We start from the raw sequence: 22,844 nt of genomic DNA, 5'->3' as shown, positions 1-22,844 counted from the left end.
TGTTAGGATTGTGTTCAGAGTTTATTTTCACCTCTCTGTATACTTAATTATCCTCATTGGCACATCTTTTAGCCCATGTTAAACTTCTCTTTAATTTAACTAATCTCTAATCAGAGATATTTCTTCTTTGAGTACAGCTCTCTGTTTGATGACAAAAGAAATGTGTCTTTTTCAAAATCAGAGGATTCTGCCATTTCCTTTTGAAGGGTTTTATTTCCATTTAATTTTCCTCTTTTAGACTATTCCAAATCTTATAGACCAACCTAAAGACCATGGTTTTTCCCCCTCTACTTATAAAAGTTCTTCAAATATTAATATTCATGACTTTATGTAATGAACCACCCTGAAGTCAGACTTTTAGTAATGAGTATCTCCAGACTTATCCATCCATAGAGTCTATTGCTAGACTTGTTCTTGAATCCTTTCCAACTTAGATTCTGCCAATCCTCTTAGAATGGAGGATCACTAATATACCACAGTGAAATATTTTAAAACCATGTTTTGCTTTAAATTAATTTATATATATATATAAAACTTCACATGATCACAAGTTTTCTTTGGGAAGAAAGGTATTTGAAAATAGGACATTTTAATTTATTTTGACTTTAGCAAATTAAGACAGATTATAATAATGACTTTAGTAAGTGCTATATAACTGTTCTTTATCAACTTTTAGTATCTCTATTCTCTTTGATGTAGGGCAGAGTGTGGCTAATTGATTTTAATCCATTTGGTGAAGTAACAGACTCACTACTGTTCACATGGGAGGAATTAATATCTGGAAAAAATTTACGAGGTGAACAAAGTGAAGGAGAGGCTCTGGAACAGGTAAGAAGTTTTAGAAAAGCAGTAATCTAAGAGATAGCTCTTTTAAGTGATTAAACTAAGTGCTTGCCGAAATTGTCTTCAGTTATTTTTATATTATGTCCTCCGGATCTTGTATATTCAAATAAAGTTAATTATCCACAACCTTGGAAAAGTTTTAGTTTAAAGTAAATTTTATAATTATCCATTAGACACAAATAAGAAAGAATACTTGCCAGGTGAGTAATATGAAATTTTTCTTTCATTATTTATATGGAATAATTATTGAAATGAATACTTTATTTACTTAAGACTTTTTTATGAATTTCCTATTTTTTATTCTTTTTTTAAATTTTACAATTTTCCCCTGATCTTGCTTCCCCCACCAAAGAAAGCAGTCTGATATTCCTTACATTGTTTCCATGCTATACATTGATCAAAATTGAATGTGTTGAGAGAAAAATCATATCCTTAAGGAAAAAAAAATAAAATATAAGAGATAGCAAAATTATATAAGATAATGTTTTTTAAAAATTAAAGGTCTTTGTTTAAACTCCACAATTTTTTCTTTGGATACAGATGGTATTCTCCATCACAGATGGTCCCAAACTGTCCCTGATTCTTGCATTGATGAAATGAGCAAGTCTATTAAGATTAATCATCAATCCCTTGTTGCTGTTATGGTATGCAATGTTCTTCTGGTTCTGCTCATCTCGCTCAGCATTAATTCATGCAAATCCTTCCAGATTTCTCTGAATTCCCATCCCTCCTGGTTTTTAATAGAACAATAGTGTTCCATAATGTACATATACCACAATTTGTTCAACCATTCCCTAATTGATGGATATTCACTCAATTTCCAATTCTTTGCCACCACAAATAGAGCTGCTATGAATATTTTTGAACAAGTGATGTTTTTACCCTTTTTCATGATCTTTTCGGGGTATAGACCCAGTGGTAGTATTGCTGGATCAAAGGGCATGCACATTTTTATTGCCCTTTCCTATTTTCTGTCTTCAAGAATTATTCCTAAAATAATTAAATTTATAATTTTACATCATAATTATCTCCAGTTTCTCTCTTGTTCTCTGTATATTTGTAGATTTCTTAACATTCTTTTAACAGCCAAACTAAATGCAGTTTCTCTAATCTTTTCTCATCAACTGTGTATAAAATGTTTTAAACCTAAGCAAACCTTGAGCTCAGAGTAGTAACCCACATTTGTGACTTAATTTCTCCTTTGATAGTTGATCAGAATAGAAGAATATTCCATTTTTTCCTTGTCTTTCCCTTCAGTTTCAAGGAATTGTATGAAGACTATGATAAAAGAATCCCATGAAGGCACTCACTTAAGAGATTCAAATTTATGTCCTTGTGACCTCTTAAGATGTAAGACTGTTACTCCCTTATCTTTATGTCCAGCTTTTGTCTCTCAGGAACTCCACATTTGCATTGCTGCCCAAATATGCCCCAGATCTCTTAAATTCAGTGTCTTCAAAACTGGATTCCTTTCTTCCCTCTCCTCCAAACCCTTCCAATTTGTGTCTTTCTGCCAAGGGTACCACCACAGTGGCTCCTCTCAGCCAGTCAGTGCCTTGTTTGACTTTTTGTCCACAGCCTTTCCTTCCATCCAGGAAACCACAGCACTAGCATAGGCCCTGATCTCCTCTCTTCTGGATTATGATGGTTGCAAGGAGGGAAATGAGCGATTATTAAGAATCTCCTGTGTGCCAGGCCCTGGGATCACTAGAGACTTTATAAATATTATCTTGTTCTGTCTTCACAACAACTTGTGAGATAGGTGCAGTTTGATCCCCATTGTACAGTTGAGGAAACTGAGGCACAGCAGCTAAGTTGCTTAGCCAGGATCACAGATTTAGTAAGCATCAGAGGCTAGATTTGAACTTGGGTTTTCCTGACTCCAAACCTAGCCATCTAGCCATTGTGCCATTTTGCTGCTGCTAGCCTTCCGAAGTTTGAACTTGAAGGAGATGAGGAAAGAACCTTCTAGGTATGTGGGATAGCCAGAGAAAATGTAAGGGGAATAGAGAGGTAGCAATGGGGGTCTAGATTAGAGTATTTCATTCTGTATAAGATGGGGAGCTGCTGAAAGTCAGAACTGATATGGTCAGACCTTTGTTATAGAGAAATTGCTATGGTCACTGAGTGGAAAATGGATTGGAATAGGGAGGCTTTTGAGGGAGACCCCCCCCCCCCCTTCAGGCTCTTGTTATGCTCCAGGTGCAAGGTGAGGAGGGCCTGTGGTCTCAGAGGAGAAAAGGGCATATTAGGGAGATGTTGCAAAGATGAATCTACAGGTTTTCATCATCTCATATTCATCTCAGTGCCTCATGGAACAAAAAAAAGACTTTTGAAATCTAAAGACCTAGCAGAGGACATCAAAATCACATGGAAAGAGAGGGGAAAAGCTGTCATTCCGGCTTCCACTGCTAGAGTTGCCCTGAGGATGCCGAAGTGACCTTGAGGAGAGTGAGCTGATATACTGGCAGCTTTTCAGCTACTGCTGGGTCTCTGCAACAGTCTGGAGAATATTGTATAGAAATGGAGCAGAGTAAGCTAGCAGCTTGCCCCAGGACTATCTAGTTGAACCCTCAAAAAAAAAAAGAGAGGAGGAAAATGAGGTAATAATAATATTATCATGTATTTTTAATGATACTTTAGGGTTTCAAAGCAATTACACTCATGTATCTCTCCATCCATTTTCTCATCAGATTTCTTATGCAATATTTCTGTCTTTGTTTCCATTTTCTAGAGACATCAAACAATTAACACTCTTGTATTCATTTAGCATCTTCTCTGTGCTAGTGCTATGCAAAGCACTGGAGGATGCAGTCTAAAGTAAAAATATTGCTCCCTTCAGAGTGCTTACAATCTAAAAAGGGAATTACCATGCATAGAAGGTATGTAAAAAACTCATCCATAAACAATCAACAAGCATTTACTAAGCATCTACTATAATAGCCACCATGTTAAATGCCACAAATACAAAGACAAAAGCAAACCAGTTTCTGCTCTCCATTAGCAACCTGTATAGTCATTGATTGTGTAGAAATAAAAGTTGGAGATATCGATAATAGAAGAGAATTTTTTTTTCAGATAGGACACAAGCAGCTGGATAGGTTCGGGACTGGGGGTGAGGGTTGGACTAGACAGACAGCAATAAAGTCCTGAGCTAAGAAAGGCACTAAACTCTGGAAGGAAACTAGTTTTAATTTTTAGTTATATTTGTTGTGTCATTTCTGATATAGAAGTCATTTTTATTGGCAGAAAAAACAGAAATATACTTTGAATTCAACATTTCTATTGTTTCTCTCTCATCAGTTAACCTTGACCCATCTACCCCAAGCCAAAATCTTCATTAATTTTCTTTTTGCTCTCAAAGTTTAATCTTAGGCTTCACTTTAGCAGTTCCTTATTGGCTTGAGCTAAGAGAGCTAACTAATTTAACAAAATCATAGTATATTCTTATAGGGTTTCTCTGTTACCAAACAAAATTTAGAGAGGCAGATCACAAAGTGGACTTCAAGGTGATTGATTTTTCAGCTATAACAATTCTGAGAGACTTATCCACTAAGTTATAGAAGAGTTGCAGTCTTCATTGGTAGAAAGAGTGGCTATATCAATACAGTTAAGAGAACCATGAAGTAAATATTGAAGTACTGAGGAATGAAACCATGTCCTAGATTTTGTATACTCCAAAATAAATTTTACCATGTGATGGTTACTTAGTTGTTGTTGCTATTATTCAATTATTCATTTGTGTCCCACTCTTAGGGAACCCCGTGGACCATAGCAGTCCAGGCCTTTCTATTCTCTACTATCCAAGTTTGTTCAAGCTCATATTTATTGTTTCCATGACATATCTATCCATCTCATCCCTCTGCCATTCTCATCTTCTTTTGCTTTCTATCTTTCCCAACATCAGGATCTTTTCTAATGAGTCCTGTCTTCTCATTAAAGGACTGAAGTATTTGAACTTTAGCCTCAGTATTTGCTCTTCCAGTGAATAGTCTGAATTGATTTAAGTTTTGACTGATTTAATCTCTTTGCTGTCTAAGGGACTCTTTAAGTCTCCTCCAACAGTGTTGATTTTGCAGTACTCAGCTTTCCTCATATCAAATCCTCAGAGCCATACATTGTTTCTGGAAAGCCATAGCTTTGACTATATGGTTCATTGTCATCAAGGTAACATCTCTACTTTTTAAAATGCTGTCCAGATTTGCCTTAGCTTTCATTCCAAGGGTCAAGCATCTTTTAATTTCATGGCTATAGTCATCATCTGCAGTGATGTTTTGAGCCCCAGAATATAAAATCTGACGCAACTTCCATTTCTTTTCTATTTGTCCAGGATGTGATGGAACCAATTGCCAGGATCTTTGTTTATTCAACCTTAAGCTTCAAACTAGCTTTTTTATACTCTCCTCTTTCACCCTCATTATCATCTACCCATAGGTGACATTTTACACATTGAATAAGTTCTTTTTAATATTGATTTATTGGTGAGAAAAGAAGGAGTAAAAATTCCTACTCTAGTAAACTAATTCCAGAATTACTTCTGGAAAGCACAGCTTTATCATTATAATACTCAGTTTGGAATAATAGTTCTCCCTAGTTAAAATATAGCATTTTTAATGTTTACTAAAACTCAGTTTGAAGCTTAGCCTTTTAGTTTGTAGAAGGGAAAGTGAAAGTATTGTCAAGTCAAAAGATGTAGACTGACAGATACTACATAGGCCTTTATCATTATGTTTACAAGAGTAATACATAGCTTTAACTTCTTTGAAAATCCAAATGTATGGTTATTGCTTGAATGATACTTGGAAATTAGTTTTTAAATAAATGAATAATAGTGATCTGTTCAAAAAAAGGAGTGATTTTTTTAAAAATAGAGTGAACCTTTCTTCTTTTGTCTGTTGAAAGAAATTCAAGCAAAGTGAAGAAAGCAGTGGCAAAAGAACTTTATACATAATTACTCCAAATTAAAAGTGATTCTAAAAATGCAACAAAACACAGGTTCAGGTTTTTCAGTGTTGATACCATATTATCAAAGGTAAGGACGTATTGACTTCTGGGTATCAACTTTTATGTCTCAAACCCTGTTGGTCTATGCCTAGTTTCTGCCATACTATTTTGTAGTTTTCCTAGCAGTTTTTTTTAGGTTTATCAAGTAATAGATTTACTTTCGTCATTTACTACTGTTTCTTTTGTGCCTAATACATTCTACTGATCCACTTCTCTTTTTCTTAGACAGTTTTGATGACTGCTGCTTTATAATATAGTTTTAATCTGGTATGGCTAGACCTCCTTCCTTTACATTTTTTCATTAATTACCTTAATATGCTTAATATTTTGCTCCTTCAGATGAACTTTGACCACTTTTTTTTTAGTTGCTATGAAAATAGTTTATTGGTAGTTTGATTGATATGGCACTGAATGAGTAATTTAATTTAGGTAGAATTGCCATTGTTTTTTATGTTAGCTTTACCTGACCCTGAGCAATTGACAATTTATCAATTGTTTAGGTTTGACTTTATTTGTAACACAATTAGTAATTGTGTTCATATAGTTTTTGGGTTTGTCTTGGGGAGATTGGGAGATTCCTAAGTATTTTGTTGTCTACAATTACTTTGAATGGAATTTCTTTTTCTATCTATCTCTTGTTGCTGGGTTTTGTTGGCAATATATAGAAATGCTGATGATTTATGTGGGTTTATTTTATATCCTGCTACTTTATTGAAGTTACTAAGTGTTTCAAGTAGTTTTTTAGTTGATTTTCTATGTATACCATCATATCATCTGTAAAGAGTGAAAGTTTCCTTTCCTCATTATACCTATTCTAATTCTTCAATTTCTTTTTCTTATTGCTAAAGCTAGCATTTCTAAGGCAATTTTGAATGGTAGTGGTAATAAAGGGCATCCTTGTTTCACCTGTGATCTTACTGAGAATGTCCCTAATTTGTCCCCAGTACATATAATGTTTGCAATTTGTTTTAAATACTGCTTACCATTAAAAAAAACTCCATTTAATCCTACACTCTGCTGTACTTTGTCTTTTTCATCATCTATTGAGATAATCATCTGATTTCTTTTATTTTTGTTATTGATATGGTCAATCATGCTGATTGTTTTCTTAATATTGAACCATCTCTGCATACCTGGTATAAATCCCACCTAATTATAATGTACTATCCTAGTGATAGTTATTTGTAGTTGCTGTAATCTCTTTGATAAAATTTTATTTAAGATGGTTTAAGTATTGTACCAAGTTGGTGTCATAAAAAGAATTTGTCAGGATTGATTACGTATATTTTTTCAAATAGTTTAGAACTGAAGTTAGTAGTTCTTTAAATGTTTGGTAGAATTCACTTGTAAATACATCTGGCCCTGGAGTTTTTGTTAGGGAGTTCATTGATAGGTTATTCAATTTCATTTTCTGAAATGGGATTATTTAAGTATTTTATTTCCTCTACTGTCTATCTGGGAAATTTATATTTTTGTAAATATTCATCCATTTCACTTTGTCAAATTTAATGGTATACAGTTAGGCAAAAGATCTTTGAATTATTACCTTAATTTCCTCCTGATTGGTGGTTAGTTCACCCTTTTGCTTTTTGATACTGGTAATTTAGTTTTCTTCTTTTATTATAATCAGATTAACCGAAGATTTTTCTGCTTTATTGATTTTTTCATAAAGCAAACTTTTTTATTAGTTCAATAATTTTCTTGTTTTCAATTTTAGTTTTCCTTTGATTTTTTAAAATTTCTAATTTGATATTTAATTGTTTTAATTTTAATTTTTTATTAGCTTTTTTAGTTGCATGCCCAATTCATTGATTTCCTCCTCCTCCTCTATTTGATTCATATAAGATTTAGAGATGTAAAATTTCCCCTAATAATTGTTTTAATTGCATCCCTCAGGTTTAGGTATGAAGTCTCATTATTGTAGTGCCTTGGATGAAATTGTTGACTTATTGTTTGATCCACTTCTTTTTTTAAAAATAGGTTATTTAGTTTCCAATTAATTTTTTATCTTTCCATGGTTCTTTGTTATACATAATTTTTATTGTATCATGATCTGAAAAGGTTGCGTGTAATATTTCCTGCTTTTCTGTATTCGTTTGGGAGGTTTTTATTTCCTATGACTAGTTTAGTCTTATTGACTGACTTTTTTTTTCTTTCTGTTGACATTTTACATCTTTCAAGTCTTGTATTTGAAGATCAAGTTTTCTGTTCAGTTCTGAACTTTTTTAATCAGGTAAGTTTGAAAGTCTTCTTTTTCATTGAAAATCCATCTTTCCCCCTGAAAGGGATATGCTGAATTTTGCAGAATAGTTGATTTTTAGTTGTCTGTAACCTTAGCTTCTTTGACTTCCAAATATATATCAGTTCCTCTGATCCTTTAAATGTTGAAGCTGATAAGTCATGCATAATCCTGACTGTGGCTCCCTGATATTTAAATTTCTTCTTTTTGACTGCTTTACTGTTTTGTTCTTTAGCTGAGAATTCAGAAATTTGGCTATGATATTCATGGAGTTTTTATTTTGAAATCTCTTTCTGGGGTGATTGATGGATTCTTTCAAAGACTAGTTTATCTTCTTGTTCTAAGATTTTAGGGCAATTTTTTCCTTGATAATTTCCCAAAAGATATTTTCCAGGCTCTTTTTCTAATCTTGGCTTTCAGATAAACCAATAATTCATAAATTATCTCTCTTGGATCTATTTTCCTACTTTACATTTTCTTCCATTTTTTTTTCAGCCTTTTGGTTTCGTTTGATGGAATCTTTGTTTCACAGTCATTGGCTTCTATTTGTCCAATTTTTAGGGTTTTATTTTCACTGTGTTGTCTTTTCCAGTTTTACTTTTCGATGTGTCATTTTCCTTTTCCAATTGGTTAATTTTACTTTTTGATGAGTTTCTTTTCTTTTCCAGTTGATCAGTTTTACTTTAAAGTGCTGTTTTCTTCAGTTTTTCATGATTCTCATTTCTTCTCTCAATTTTTTCTTCCTCTCATCTTTGATTTTTAAAATCCTTAATGAGTTCTTCTAAGAGGTCTTTTTGAATTTGAGACTAATTCATAAACCCCTTTGAGGCTTCAATATATATTTTGTCATTGATTTCCTCTTCTGATATGGTATTTTATTATCCCTAACAGAATAGCTTTGGTTAATGCTCTTTTTTATTTTTTTGCTCATTTTCATAATTAACCTCTGTTCTTGGAGTACAAGAAGTATTGTCCTCGTCTCCTTTGCCTCCTAGGAACTCCTGTGCCACCTTCTACAACATGAGTATTTTCTGTGCTTCAGTTACCTTTTATCTATTTTGTGTATGCCTATATTTGTCTTTGATTGTATGCCCTGACTAAATTTTAAGTTCTTTGAAGTTTTTTATCTTTGTATCTTTAGCATCAAGTATAGGGATTGGTACATAGTAGGTGATTAATAAGTATGTATTGGGGGAATGCCCATCAGGGAAAAGGTGGCCTTCATGCTGCTCTCTTGGGTTCTTAGGTCCTTTCCCCAAAGCCCTCCCCTTTTCTCCCACATTTCAACCATGTTGGGCCGAGTCTTGAAGGTAGCTCTGGGGTGGCTCTCTCACAGTTGTCTGGTTGGTAGTGTGAGGGGTGTCACTCTGGTAAGGAATTGGGGAGCTTGAGCTCCTTGTCTCATTATCTCATTACCTGGTAGGGTGGGAGTTCTCCTGACTCTGCTGGCTTTCACAGTGCTCTGGAGAGCAAGCAGGTCAAATTGGGTGTTGCTCCTGGGTGGTACTGTCATGATTTGTCTCAATGTGGTGACATTGAGAGATAGAGAGTGGCATGTAGGAGGCCCTTCTTTCCCCTCATCCAGGTTAGGGGCTTTGGGGGGAAGGGTCTTATGTGGGATACTGATACTGGCTCCAGGCTTGCTCACTCTCCTTGATCTACCCTGTCCAATTGTCCAAGGCATGTCCTGACCCACATTTGCTTCTTCATCTTCTGGGCAATGAACTTGTTCTTCCCTACAAGATGAATTGTTGTTCTCCTCCCCCTCTGATGGTTTTTCTGCCCTATTATTTTTTCATGGCCTTGACACCTCCATCCTGATTCTCAGAGGTTGTACCAGCCCACTGAGGGCAACTGGCCACTGGCATCTGTGGCCCTCTCTGAGAGAGGGTAAGCGATAACGCAAAGGGGAAGGCAGGGGAAGAATTGACACCATGAGGTGATTTTCCATGGGCTGGTGCTGCTTCTTCCTCTTTCACTTTTCTTTTTTGCAATTGTCTCCTCTCTCCCTGGTTGATCTTTCCAGTAGCATATGCTTGTCTCAGAGATTAGGCTATGCTTATCTTAAGGACACCTGACCAGAATAGTGAAACTGGGAATGGCTCATTAAGTGAGTTATGGTTCCTTTGTTTAGCCATTGCCTCCCATGGTACTATTCCATGACCCACCAGGCAGCTTCTGGGAAATCAGAGTCTTTGTGTCCCAGGGGCAGCATGGTTGAAGGTGAAAAGTTTGAGAAGAAAGACTATACTGACAATGAGTCCATTGAGAAACAGGTTTGGATATATCAGATTGTCCCATTCTGTCACCAGAAATCACATGCTGGTACTTGCCCAGCATTGATGGTGCATCATGCCTCCCCATGGGAGGTAGAGAAGCCAAATCAAAGTTTGAGACTTCTGCAGCAAGCAAACCATCACCCGTAGTCCTGTTTCCTATCAAATCATTTCTGAAAAAGACAAGTGAGAAGGATGCCTCACTATAATAAATATACTTGTTCAAGTCTTGCCACCATTAATTTGGTTGGTGTGGTCATCTTTGAAATCAAAAGACAATTATTATTATAATCATTTGATCCTGACTTCAAGACTGGCCTTCCCATCTATGTCATGCTATGGCATATATCAATATACTTCTAAATTTCATTCTGGAAGTTCAGTTCCTATTTTTAATATGACACAGTTCTTAAAGCAAACAACAGAAAAACCAAGAATAACTTGGTTTCGATAAAATGTTTCCATAGTATGTCTCGAGTTTCCCTTTGATAGAGGATTACATGTAAATATTGGGTTAAATAAGAAGAAACATTCTTGCTAATGATTTTTTTTCTTTAGAAATTAATTATTTTGAGTTTTACAATTTCCCCCCATTCATGCTTTCCCCCCCCACTTCCCACAGAAGGCATTCTGTTAGTCTTTACATTGTTTCCATGGTGTACATTGATCTCAGTTGAATGTGAGAGAGATCATAGCCTTAAGGAAGAAAAATAAAGTATGAGATTCTTGCTAATGATTTTAAGGATTTTTACTTATATATATTTTCTACCTTATCCACAAGTACAGACAAACTTCATATATCAAGGCCAAAAGTCTTATGCAAAGGACAGTAAGAAGACCAGAAGTTCTTTCAATACTTGTTCTAATATCAGAATAATTTTAAAGTGAAGATATGGGTTTGGGAAAGAAATGTAATCCTTATGTGAATTTTGGTTAGTGTAAAATGGTGCAACTTTACTAATTATGAAAATTATGAAATTATGAAATTTCTTTTGTAAACCAATATATTAAATATAAAATGTAGCAAATTCTTTATAATTTTGAACTTAAAAATCAATTATTATCTCCACTATTTGAGACCTATACTTTTTTTAAAGTTTTTTCAAGGCAATGGGGGTTAAGTGACGTGCCCAAGGCCACACAGCTAGGTAATTATCTGAGGCCAGATTTGAACTCAGGTACTCCTGACTCCAGGGCTGGTGCTGTATCCACTGCGCCACCTAGCTGCCCCGAGACCTATACTTATATATACAAAACCTTTATTCTTGTTACTCAATTTTATTTTATTTTCAATTCTAAATTCCCTCCATCCCTCAACCCCTTTACCCATTCATTGAGAAGGTAAGTAATACAAAATGCATTACAAATATATAAGCATGCTCTCCCAAGAAAATTGGATGTGCCCTAGTATGTGTTATTTTTCAACTTTTTCTTTTTTGGAAGTTTGATTTCTCTTATATATTTTTATGGTAGATGAATTTGAGCTTATATATTTATGATAATAGAATGTAGAGTTGATTTGATGTGTTTGGTAACCATGATAGGACTTTCCCTCATGGGCTATTTCACTTCACTCATCTTTATTTAACTTCTGCTCTTTGAGAGAAAAATCACAGTTGGATGTGGTTGGTCCTGAGAGATATTTAGAAGAAGAATGTGTTTTGATTTGTTCAAATTAATCATAGCTACTAGAAAAATAATATATTTTCACATTTCAAGGATAATATTGAGTGGACAGCAACACAATTTACTTTTTTACATGTGCTCTTAATGCATCATTTATTTGCCCTTATTGATTCTTTTCTCTCTAGCCTAATCAAATCTTTGGTCTGTTAGAGGTTTCTGGCATATGTGGGGTGTGTGTGTGTGTGTGTGTGTGCGCTCACAAATAACACATATTGTTCATCTATTGTACCTGACTCTTTGTGACCCCATTAGGGCCACACATTTGTGTGTATACATATATACATAAAATATTTATGATGTTTTTATGTGTTTTGATTTTTATGCTATACATAAGAAAGCTGTGTGGTGTGGCATAAAAATACTCAATTGAGAGAGTAATGAGACTTAGATTCTATTTTGCTATACTTGCCATGTGATTTTAGGCAAGTTGTTCATACTTCCCATATACTGTGGTATCTTTATTGCAACCAGAAAGGTTACATAGTAGATAGAGTGGTGGATTTAGTCAGGAATACCTGAATTCAAATCTTGTCTCAGCCTCTTCATATCTGTGACCTTGGCAACTTCTCTCAGCTTCACTGTCTTCTACCAAAAAATGAGAGTCATAATTGTATCTCTGGTACAAGGTTGTTGAAAAGGAGGGGATAATACAGGTAAAATGATTTATTAGATTCCTAATACTATATAAATGCTATTATTGTCTATCAAGTAAGAAGATTATACCAGATAATTGCTAATGTTACTTTTCAGTCATAATATCCCTAAGATGCTATATAAAAGCAGAGAAGGTATACCTTGGAATTCTTTTCATTTCAGAATCTGATTTCCCATTGTTCTTAATACAATATATACTAAAGATTGGGGACAAGGCTAAACCTAAGATAATTGCAAGATTTACTAGCTTATGAGATATTGGGAAAGAAATTGGGATGGGAATGTTGACTTTTTTTTGGCTTGGATTTGTTTTGTTTTTTTGTTTTTTTTTTTTTTACTTGGATGACTGAACTCTGAACAATAAAAATCAAAGAATAGATTTTTATGTATTTGTATAATCTTTTCTTTTTAAAGGATTCTCCAGCCTTTCGTTGCACAAACAGTGAAGTTACAGTACAACCAAGTCCCTACTTGAGTTACCGGCTACCTAAAGATTTTGTAGACCTCTCCACTGGTGAAGATGCTCATAAACTAATAGACTTTCTAAAACTGGTAATGAAATTTTTAACAAATAAATTTTATTTATTTATTTTTTTTAAGGTTTTTGCAAGGCAAATGGGGTTAAGTGGCTTGCCCAAGGCCACACAGCTAGGTAATTATTAATGTCTGAGACTGGATTTGAACCCAGGTACTCCTGACTCCAAGGCCGGTGCTTTATCCACTACGCCACCTCGCTGCCCCAAATAAATTTTATTTTCAAATCTGCTTGAGAAATGGTGCTATGATACTTAACTTTTTTGATTGTTAAGTATCTAATGCCATTAATTTAATAAATTTTATTATTCACATTTTAATGCTGAACAAATAGAAACAAGCTTTCTCTCTTCCCAATCAGCTGAAGGGGGAATTTATCTAATGAATGTTAAATGTTTCTTTAATTCCATCCTTCTGTAGATATTTGACTGCTTTCAAATTAATTTTTCATATTAATGATGTATTACTAATCTGTTAAGATGTCATTATTCTATATTCCTGATGGTTACCACACATTTTTATATTTGAGAATTGAAATATGGAATGAATCAAACTTGATTTGTCCAGGAATCAAAGCAATGAGACTTTTTCTGTGATAATTCTTAAGTATATATAAAACCAAAACCCAGGGAAGAGTATGTTAATTTGCAGAAAGAGTTAATTCACAAATATTCCCATTAAAATGTGTTTTTTAATGTATTATTTGTTTCCTTTGACAGAAAAGAAATCAACAAGATGATGACTGAGAAGAGGAGCCATAGTGTTGAAGGCTTAAGTAAAGAGGAAAGCATGGAGGCCACTTCCCAAGGCTGCTTATAAGTCTTAACTCCCTATCAACCTGAAGAAAAAAAAAAATCAGTTGCATTTTGTATTCATGTATATTCAGTTAGAAAAAAATGGGACTTTGTTACCATGTATAAAAATAGCATAATAGAGAACTTCAACATAGGAAACTATTTTGTTCAAGTGTATGAAACATTTTGTATGATCTAATTGGTCTTTTGACTTAGCCTGACAGGCCAAATTAAGCTAATTTTCTTTTTGTTGCAATAGCTCTGTGCCCAATTGATAGGCAGATAAATTTGTGTTTCTGTTATACAATATTGAATTTTAGACTCATTAGCCTTTCCTTTTGAAAATAACACCAGGTTGCTATGAGTTTTTTTTTTTAAACTTTCAAGAGTTTCTTATACTCTTTGTATCAACTTGATCTTCAGTTTTTTTGGAACTAACAGAAAGTTCCCAGTTTCATATTTTCACTATTTCATCCTTTTATTAATATAATCAAATTATAATCAAAGTTCACTCCAATTTGGGGGTGATATTCCCTTATTTTGTTTAGAGAATTATGTGATGTCACTTCTCCTAGGAGATAAAACCTTGTTTGAAAGTATTTATGGTACTTTAGAAATGAGATTTATTATTTCATTGTTCCATTTTCCTGAATGCCATGGTAGAAGCCCATAACAGTGAGTGCTTTATGTGTTCCCAGTGCACAGCATATGCTTAACTTGTTAAAAACACAGTAATGGAAGTAGAGAGGCTAGAGAGAAGTAGAGAGGGGAAAAAAAGACATTCCCTTCAACTTACAGTACACACATCTTCTAACTGTGGAATTCTAGGCAAAGAACTTCCCCCATGGTACTCAAAACAGCTTTCTAGGATTGTTAGATTCAGTGAAGTAGAGGATATTGTCGTATTTAAGGATAAAAATCACTGCAATTCCAGACCCACCTCTATCCCCTCTATTTATACTGCACTGCCATGAGAGAACAGTGCACATCCTCATTCCTGGCAAATAAAGATCATGTGGCAGAAGGCATCATTCCTTTTTGCTCACTCCAGATCCAGTTTGCCCCTTGTTTTGCTTTTACATCGTGAGCTATTATCACACTCTCAAGTTGTTGGCTCTGCCAGTCTTTAGTAACCCATAGGTGTTGGTTGGTGATACAGGTTCTCCTGTATTAGTTTGTATTATCCACAAGGCTACAGTAGCTAAAAGAATGAGAAGTTTGATTTGCACAGGACCAGACTACCTTATGAATAAGGGTTAGTACTGATTCTTGTTCCTCTGGAAATGTGTTTGTATTCCTTTTACAAATAAATAAAGAATATTTTGTTTCTTTGGTGTCCTAGCAAAGTGCTCAAAATTTTAAACTCTACAAGGTTTCGTTTTGTGGGGTCAAAAGACCCTGGCGAAGCCAGACAGAGACTTTTATGATCCCTGAGACAATGTACCCCCAATGTAAAAGTCATCCCATAGTAGTTTGAAAGCCCCTTAATGTGGGGACTTCTTCCATTGATTTAGATAGAAACCCCTTCAAATGTTAGGAGTTGTAACCAAAACCTTACCCAAACCAGACTCCTCTAGGACAGGAGCACTAACTACCAAACTCCCCAAACATTGTGCCCAGGATGAATAAATTGTAGCAGTCCACAGCCCAGATGAAGTAAATCCTCATGTCCAGGCAAATAGATCCTAATGGGAAGGTTACTAAAACTGTTCTCTTCAGCAGGGAAGTATGTAAATGGGAAGAAACTCTTTACAGATCTTAAAGCTCAGAGGGAAGTTAAGAATATTGAGTCCTAGTCCTTCCTTGTTTTTAGACATTGACAAATTGTTGCAGCTCTTTTGATTCTGGATTTTCAATTGGAAATTGGAAATGATGGTAATTTGTCTGTGCAACCCCACAATTGGAAGAATGCTGGATTTGGAGTCAGGGCACTTGGGTTTGAATCCTGTCTTTGAAACACATGGTGTGTCACCTTGGACATGTAACTTAACCTCTTTGGGTCTTATTTTCTTCACTGGTAAAAGCAATGGGTTGTTCTAGATGATCTTGACTTTCTTCTGATTCTAATATTTTGAATCTGAGCAGTTAAAATCCTAGACTGCCTAGAGTTTTAGATTATACTTTTCATGATTTAAGTAACTTCTGCTCTTATTTCTTTATAATACTCTGGGATTGTGTTTAAATTAATTATGTTTACAATCCAGGATCTCCTTTTTGTCCCCAGAATCTTAAAAGTCTGAGGAGAAGCTGCTGCAGCTTTACTATCAGACATATAATACAGTGTTTATCCATGCAGTTGCTAGTCTTCAAAATAGACTTCTATTTTGATTTTGTTTTTGGTAAAAACATCAGTTCTTATTAGACACTTTATTTCTATGCTAACTTGGCTCTTAGTGGTTTGTCTACCTGATGTAATATCTCATGTGAGTCTCCTAACTTTTTTTTTAATTATAAAACCTTTTGGTGTGCCTCTAGAAAAGAATAAATGTTATTTATTTATGTTTCAAATAGGATCTAAATTTGTTATTATTAATAAATGTTCTTTCAGAAATGTTTTAAAAGGGATGCCTTCTATTCAGAGAATTAATGGAAAGATTGTATCCATTCCTATACCCTCATCTATTCTTGACAACTAGAGATAGCAGAGTGTATAAAGAAGACTGCATTTGGAACCAGAGATTTGGGATCAGTTCCTAACCCAGCAATTGACTTTTTGAGGTGCCTTGGATAAGTAGTTAAGCCTCTTGAGGTCCAGTTTTTCCATCTATGACTGCATTCTGGATGATAGGTATCTAAGACCACTTCTAGTTTCAAATCCTAGGATCTGAAATTTATCCTCAAATTTAATCAGATATTCCTGCTTGAATATTTACCTTTTGGCTTTTAGTTATTCTTGAATATCATTTAATTTAGAAGTGGAAATATGATTATCTATTGATTCACATTTTCATAAGGGACTTTTCCCTTTGCAGCACTGTAGAGGCAAGATTTTCTAAATACTTGTTCATCATCACTTCATTTATTAGTGGATCTCAGCTCAAAGGTATATGGATTGTTGCGGGGGGGGGTAGGGAGCTTTGGATTTTGCAAGGTAATGGGGTTAAGTGACTTGTCCAAGATCATATAACTAATTATCAAATGTCTGAGGTCAAATTTCAACTCAGATCCTCCTGACTCCAGGGCTGTGGGAACACAGGCTATTCTAACAGCCATGACACAAATCACTTCCAAGTAAACCACCACCTGGACAGTCTCAGGAGTTGGCATGCCACCCTTAGAGATAAGGTGTGCCGGAGTCCTTGGGAGCTGGACATTCTGCCCCACAGACCAAGGGCACTAGACACAGCTGTGTTTTATCAACTCCTCCCTAACATACCCCCTTATCCTGTAACGCAAGATGCTGTACATACCCCACTTGTGTATCCCCCCAATTACCTCATTATTCTTTGTTCTACCCCGGAAGTCCTAACAGTATATATGTAATAGCTAAGCAGTAATAAAATTGAGCTGGAGGCATAAGGCAGTAGTGGCTTGACTCCTTATTCTCAGCTCCCTTCCGGGAGGGAGGTTGCCACTTGTGTACCCCAAGGTGAAGCAAGCCACAACACAGGGCCTGTGCTCTATCCACTGTACCACCTAGCTTCCTGTTTATACAGATTTTTAATCCAAATTAACCCTACCAGTCCAGAATATATTCATTTTATGTGCAAATTATCAAGGCGCGTAAAAGTTAGCCAAAAGAGCGGTTGGAGTAGTTTCTATCAGGCATGTTAAACTCAGAGCTTTAAGCTAATAATAATTGCATTAGACTTTTAAACTGTTAACATAGGATCTGAGAGTTGGAAAGAACTTGAGAGGTCATCTTGTTTAAATCTTGGTATAAATAGATAACATACTATAATAAGATTATGTGAAAAAAATTTTCTCAACAAACATATGGTGTAGTCTCAGATTGGCCTTATATTGTGCAAAATCTCCAAAGATGAAGAGGAAGATCATGAACATGAAAAAGAAATTTATTTACCATAACCTGCTTACAGAGTAGAGGATGTTAATGCCTGCAAACTCTGGAAGCAGAAGTGGAATTTTCTAGTACTTAATTCTCATTAGGTGTTTGGGTCATCTTATGAATCTCTTTTCCTGTGGTTGGCATTTGCTCATTTTCTCTTTCTTGTGTGTTTTGGGATATAATGAAACTAGATAGAAAATTAAAGGAGAGAAAATCATTCTGTTAAGTAGTATTAAAATAATGAGCCAAAGTGCCATTATCAGGGATGAGCTTACTATTTAATCTCACTGACAAACTTGTCATATTAAGCAAAATGGTAATAATTATTTTAGCTACAAATTTTCAGCTTTTGGAGCTAGTACTTAGAACTTTCTTTATTCCCTCTCTCTCTCTGCTGTCCCCCTTCTATTTAAAAATAATACCATCAATAAATACTCTATAGTTGCATGGTCAACAAATCCCAAAAAGGCATTTGGTCAAATGCTTTTCATACTTAGTATTTCACATTTTAGGGATGAGGAGAGGGAATAGAACTATGATTCCCCTAGTATAACTGAGGAAGCTCATTTTGCCAGGGCAGGTTGACACATTAGCAACATAAGCATTAAGAGAATTGCTTAGAGCACCTTGAGACCAAGGTTCCACAGCCAGCATGTATCAAAGTTGCAATTTGAACTCAGGTCGTCTTAGCTTTGAGGCCAGTACTCTATCCATTACATCATTGTACCTGACAGCTTTCATATATGTCAGTATATGATAACAATTAAAGGTGATGTGATAGCAGATGTTCTACAAAGCAAAATGGGAATAAAAATAATGATTGCTAATTGATATGATACTTTAGTTTCCCAAAGATGACAATGCAATTCTTTTTTCTAAACATTCTGTGAAATACTTAGTATATCCTTTCCCCCTTAATTGGAAGTATTAACCACATTTGAATATTTTTAATCTGATTTAACTTCATAAATGCTTATGAACAATTTGTATATCCTCACTCATTGTAGTATTAAAAGATATAGGTAGGAACCTATAAAACTGAGAAAGAGAAATAGCACCATTAGGATTAGAGCCAGAAGGGACTATGGAGATACTCCAGTTCAACCTCTTCAATATTCAGATTTTTTAAAAACAATATTAAGAGAAAAAATAACTTTCCAAAGGTCACACTTTGTTTCCTTTACGTCTAACTCAGGCCCTCTGAGTACTTAATACTACAACATGTTCTTGGGTTTATCTTTTTTCCTTCATTTCTTGTGGAAGTATTCCAAATCGTAACTCCACCCTAACCCTGAGGTCATAGTATCATATAGCTTTATTTTTTTAAAAAAATTTTCAATCAGTGAAATCAGGAAAAATCTGCCTTTTCACCTTCCCACTTCTCCCTTTCCTCCATTGAGAAGGAAAGGAAAACAAAGCTCTTGTAATAAAAAGGTCATGTAGATTTATAGATAAAAATTTATAGATCTTATAGGTTATCTAGACCAGCTCTTTCATTACAAATAAGGTAGCCAAAATACTTAGAAGTGAAGTAATTTGTCCAAGTTCTTTTGAGGAGGAACCCAAACAAGATCATCTGACTCTAAATCCAGTATAGAATATTTTGAAATGTGTTCCATCAGTGAAATAAATGTGAATTAATATCTGGAGGCATAATGGAAGTGGAAGGTTAAAACATGGCACCTGTGTCTGGTAGGACTATCCATAGTTATTTGTTTTTACTGACCATGAGTCATAGCATAAAATAGCTCATCACATTGAGGCTTATTCCTCTGTTTTTCCCCGTATAAATGTTTTCTTCATTAAATTTAATTGTATTTGAGCTACAAATAATTTTGATTTCCCTGATGATTATTGACTCTTGTCAGTCTCAAGTTCAAGTTCAAAAGCTTTCATATCTTCGTCAACAACCAGTGAGAAAACTTAAAATATGTTGTTCAAATACATTTTTTTCCTTACATATTTGGGACTTGTTTTATGTATAAGAAGCTTAACTGGGATTGTGGGGCCATGTATTTATAGACTTTTAGTCAAATAAAGAACTAAAATTTATAGATTTTGTATTCAAATAAAAAACAATTGGATGTTGTGAGCTTTTTTTTAAAAAAAATCTTTATATTTGAAGTATTTAGCTACTCTTCCATCTCTTTTTATCAGAGTAAAACTTAGTATTTGAAATATTTGAGGTCCAGCTCCCTTTCATGACCAAAAGCAAGTGTAAAATCTGGATAATATAATAACTAAAACAGAACCTTTTTCAAGGGATTAGAATAAACATTTGACTAGAAAGTTAAAGGAATCTGATAAATATGCCTCTTGTGGGGGTATAATTTATAATAATGCATTCATGCATGCTAGAGGAATCAAGACTACCAGCTTGTCTAAGAAATGCTTTTATTTAGAATCATCAAGAGACATAACCAGCCATGAGCTTCAGAGTCAAGATGATGGGTTTGAGGGTCCCCTAACACATAAAGGGTATGTAATCCTAAGCAAAAAACTTAATTGCCCAGTTTCTTAAGAAACTCTTTAGGACTATGAATTAAAGAACAGTTGTTGATTTGCATTGGTATAGGGATTTTCCTGAGATTTTTTATTCCTAGTGTATACCTTTTAAGGCTATATTGTATGTGTATTCTAAAGTAAAGAAATAGATAAAACAATACATTTTGAAATATTCTAGCAGATATTCTAGAACTTGACCAGATGATTGATATCCTTTGAAGAAGTCATCCTCAGAAGTTATAATGTATTCTATGATGATATTACTGGGGGGGGAAGAACATGTAATTTTAAAAAATTATCTTTCCTTATAAAAACAGATTTAAAAGTATAACCAACTCTAGATATGCTATGGTAGTCCCATACTTTTCTAATAATTATACAGTATTTGATTTCATGTTTCCATGCTATAGTGCTATATGTTAGTAACCTGGTTCTACTTAACTTTATCCTGAATTCATTCATATGGCTTCCTTTGCATATCTAAATTTCATAATCACCATTTCATATGGTAAGTACCATTTTATTATATCCATGTACCATAATTTATTTAGGTATGATTTAATGAGCTTTCTTTCTATTACCAAAAATCCTGCTTATGAATATTTTAATGTATAAAAGATTTTTTTTCCTTCTGCCTTTGACCTCTTTGGGGTATGTACCTCACACTATTGTTTCTGACCCCTTGAGCCAGGTTAGTAATTTTTAATATAATTGCAAATTGTTTTCACCAGCAGTATATTAGTGTACTTATTTTCCAACATCCTCTCTAAGACTGACTTAATGTTCTTTATCATCTTTGCCAGTTTGTATTGTGAGTGAAAAATCAAGGGTTGTTTTGATTTTCATTTCTTTTAGTGATTTAGAACAGTATTTCATATGTTTGTTAATAGTTTCCAATTCTTTTTTTGAGAATAATTCCTATATTCCATTCTCATTTGCATTGGGAGAATAGCTTTTGGTATCATTTTGCATGAATTCCCTATAAACCTTGAATACCAAATCTTTAGAAATATTTCATGTAAATATTTAATAAATGTTTCATTACATTATAGTCATCTCTTTTAAGTATGCATAACCATTATTTAAATTTTTTTTTTAATTTATTTAAGGCAATGAGGTTTTTTAAGTGATTTGCCCAAAGTCACACAGCTAGGCAGTTAAGTGTCTGAGACCGGGTTTGAACTCAGGCCCTACTGACTCCAGGACTGGTGCTCTATTCACCACACCACCTAGCTGCCCCCTCATAACCAGTACTTTTAAAATTTATATCTTAAGTGAGTTGAAATATCAAAGAGCCACCAGTGAATTTTCAATGTATATTTTATTCCACTATTTTTTGATTGAAAATTTAGCAGCTCTGAAACCATGGCTAAATCCTGCCTAACCAGTCAACATTTCTTTTTGTTTTTTTTAAGGTTTTTGCAAGGCAAATGGGGTTAAGTGGCTTGCCCAAGGTCACACAACTAGGTAATTATTAAGTGTCTGAGACAGACCGGATTTGAACCCAGGTACTCCTGACTCCAAGGCCGGTGCTTTATCCACTACGCCACCTAGCCACCCCCTCCAGTCAACATTTCTGCTGACCTGTTGAGAACAATTCCACAGAACAATTACATCCTCTATAAATTGTGCATAGTTTTCATTCTGTTAATGTAAGGAAGAAAAGAAATTGAGACAGTTGAGGCAGGAAAGAAATAATCATTGTGAATTCATGTATTTGCCCTTGAATATACATTGTGTCTATCTCTTCAGGAAGATTTGTATTCCTTCAGTCTTGCAAAGACAGGATGTCAGTTCTCCTGTATGTAAAAGGGAATTGGCCCATCACATTAAATATTTTAAAAATTCAAAATGGAAACTGGATCAGTGAAAATTTGCATTCTCCCTCCCCCCAACAAGAAAATAAAAACCCATTACAAACATGTAATTAAACAAAACAAGTTCCTGAATTGACCACAGCACCTTTGTTTTTATTGGTATTGGGAACACCAATGAGGAATCTTCCTTTACCATCACAGAGCAGACAACTACTTTATAATTTAGGGATTTACTTTGCTGGGGGTGCTGAGAGATTGAGTAATTTGCCCAGGGTTTCACAGCCAGTATTGTATCAGTGTTGAATACATGTCTTCTTGACCCTGAGACTGGTTCTCAATCAACCACAATACTGCCTGTTAATCTCATCATAGTACATTAAAAAGTAAAAGATGTTCCTGCTCCACCCACTGTAGTACTAATATGTTATTCCATAATTTGTTTTTTAGTTATGAGCTACCTGCCTCTAATAATGTCATAAAAAG

General features: G+C 34.5%; 1 protein-coding gene across 1 annotated transcript in view; it reads left to right on the top strand.

Annotated features, from left to right (window-relative positions):
* Positions 1-22,037, top strand: part of CDC123 (cell division cycle 123) — a 126,162-nt gene extending 104,125 nt beyond the window's left edge. Inside the window, exons 12-14 of the mRNA XM_074194115.1 lie at positions 700-828; positions 13,117-13,254; positions 13,956-22,037. Coding sequence (XP_074050216.1) covers positions 700-828; positions 13,117-13,254; positions 13,956-13,982 — 294 coding nt within the window. The 3' untranslated portion in view covers positions 13,983-22,037. The remainder of the gene's footprint in view (positions 1-699; positions 829-13,116; positions 13,255-13,955) is intronic.
* Positions 22,038-22,844: the final 807 nt, after the last annotated feature.

The sequence above is a fragment of the Macrotis lagotis genome, chromosome 7 (genome assembly GCF_037893015.1).
Source record: "Macrotis lagotis isolate mMagLag1 chromosome 7, bilby.v1.9.chrom.fasta, whole genome shotgun sequence".
NCBI classification, from domain to species: Eukaryota; Metazoa; Chordata; class Mammalia; order Peramelemorphia; family Peramelidae; genus Macrotis; species Macrotis lagotis.
Note: the sequence above shows the minus strand (reverse complement) of the source record. Positions and strands in the feature narration are given on the sequence as shown.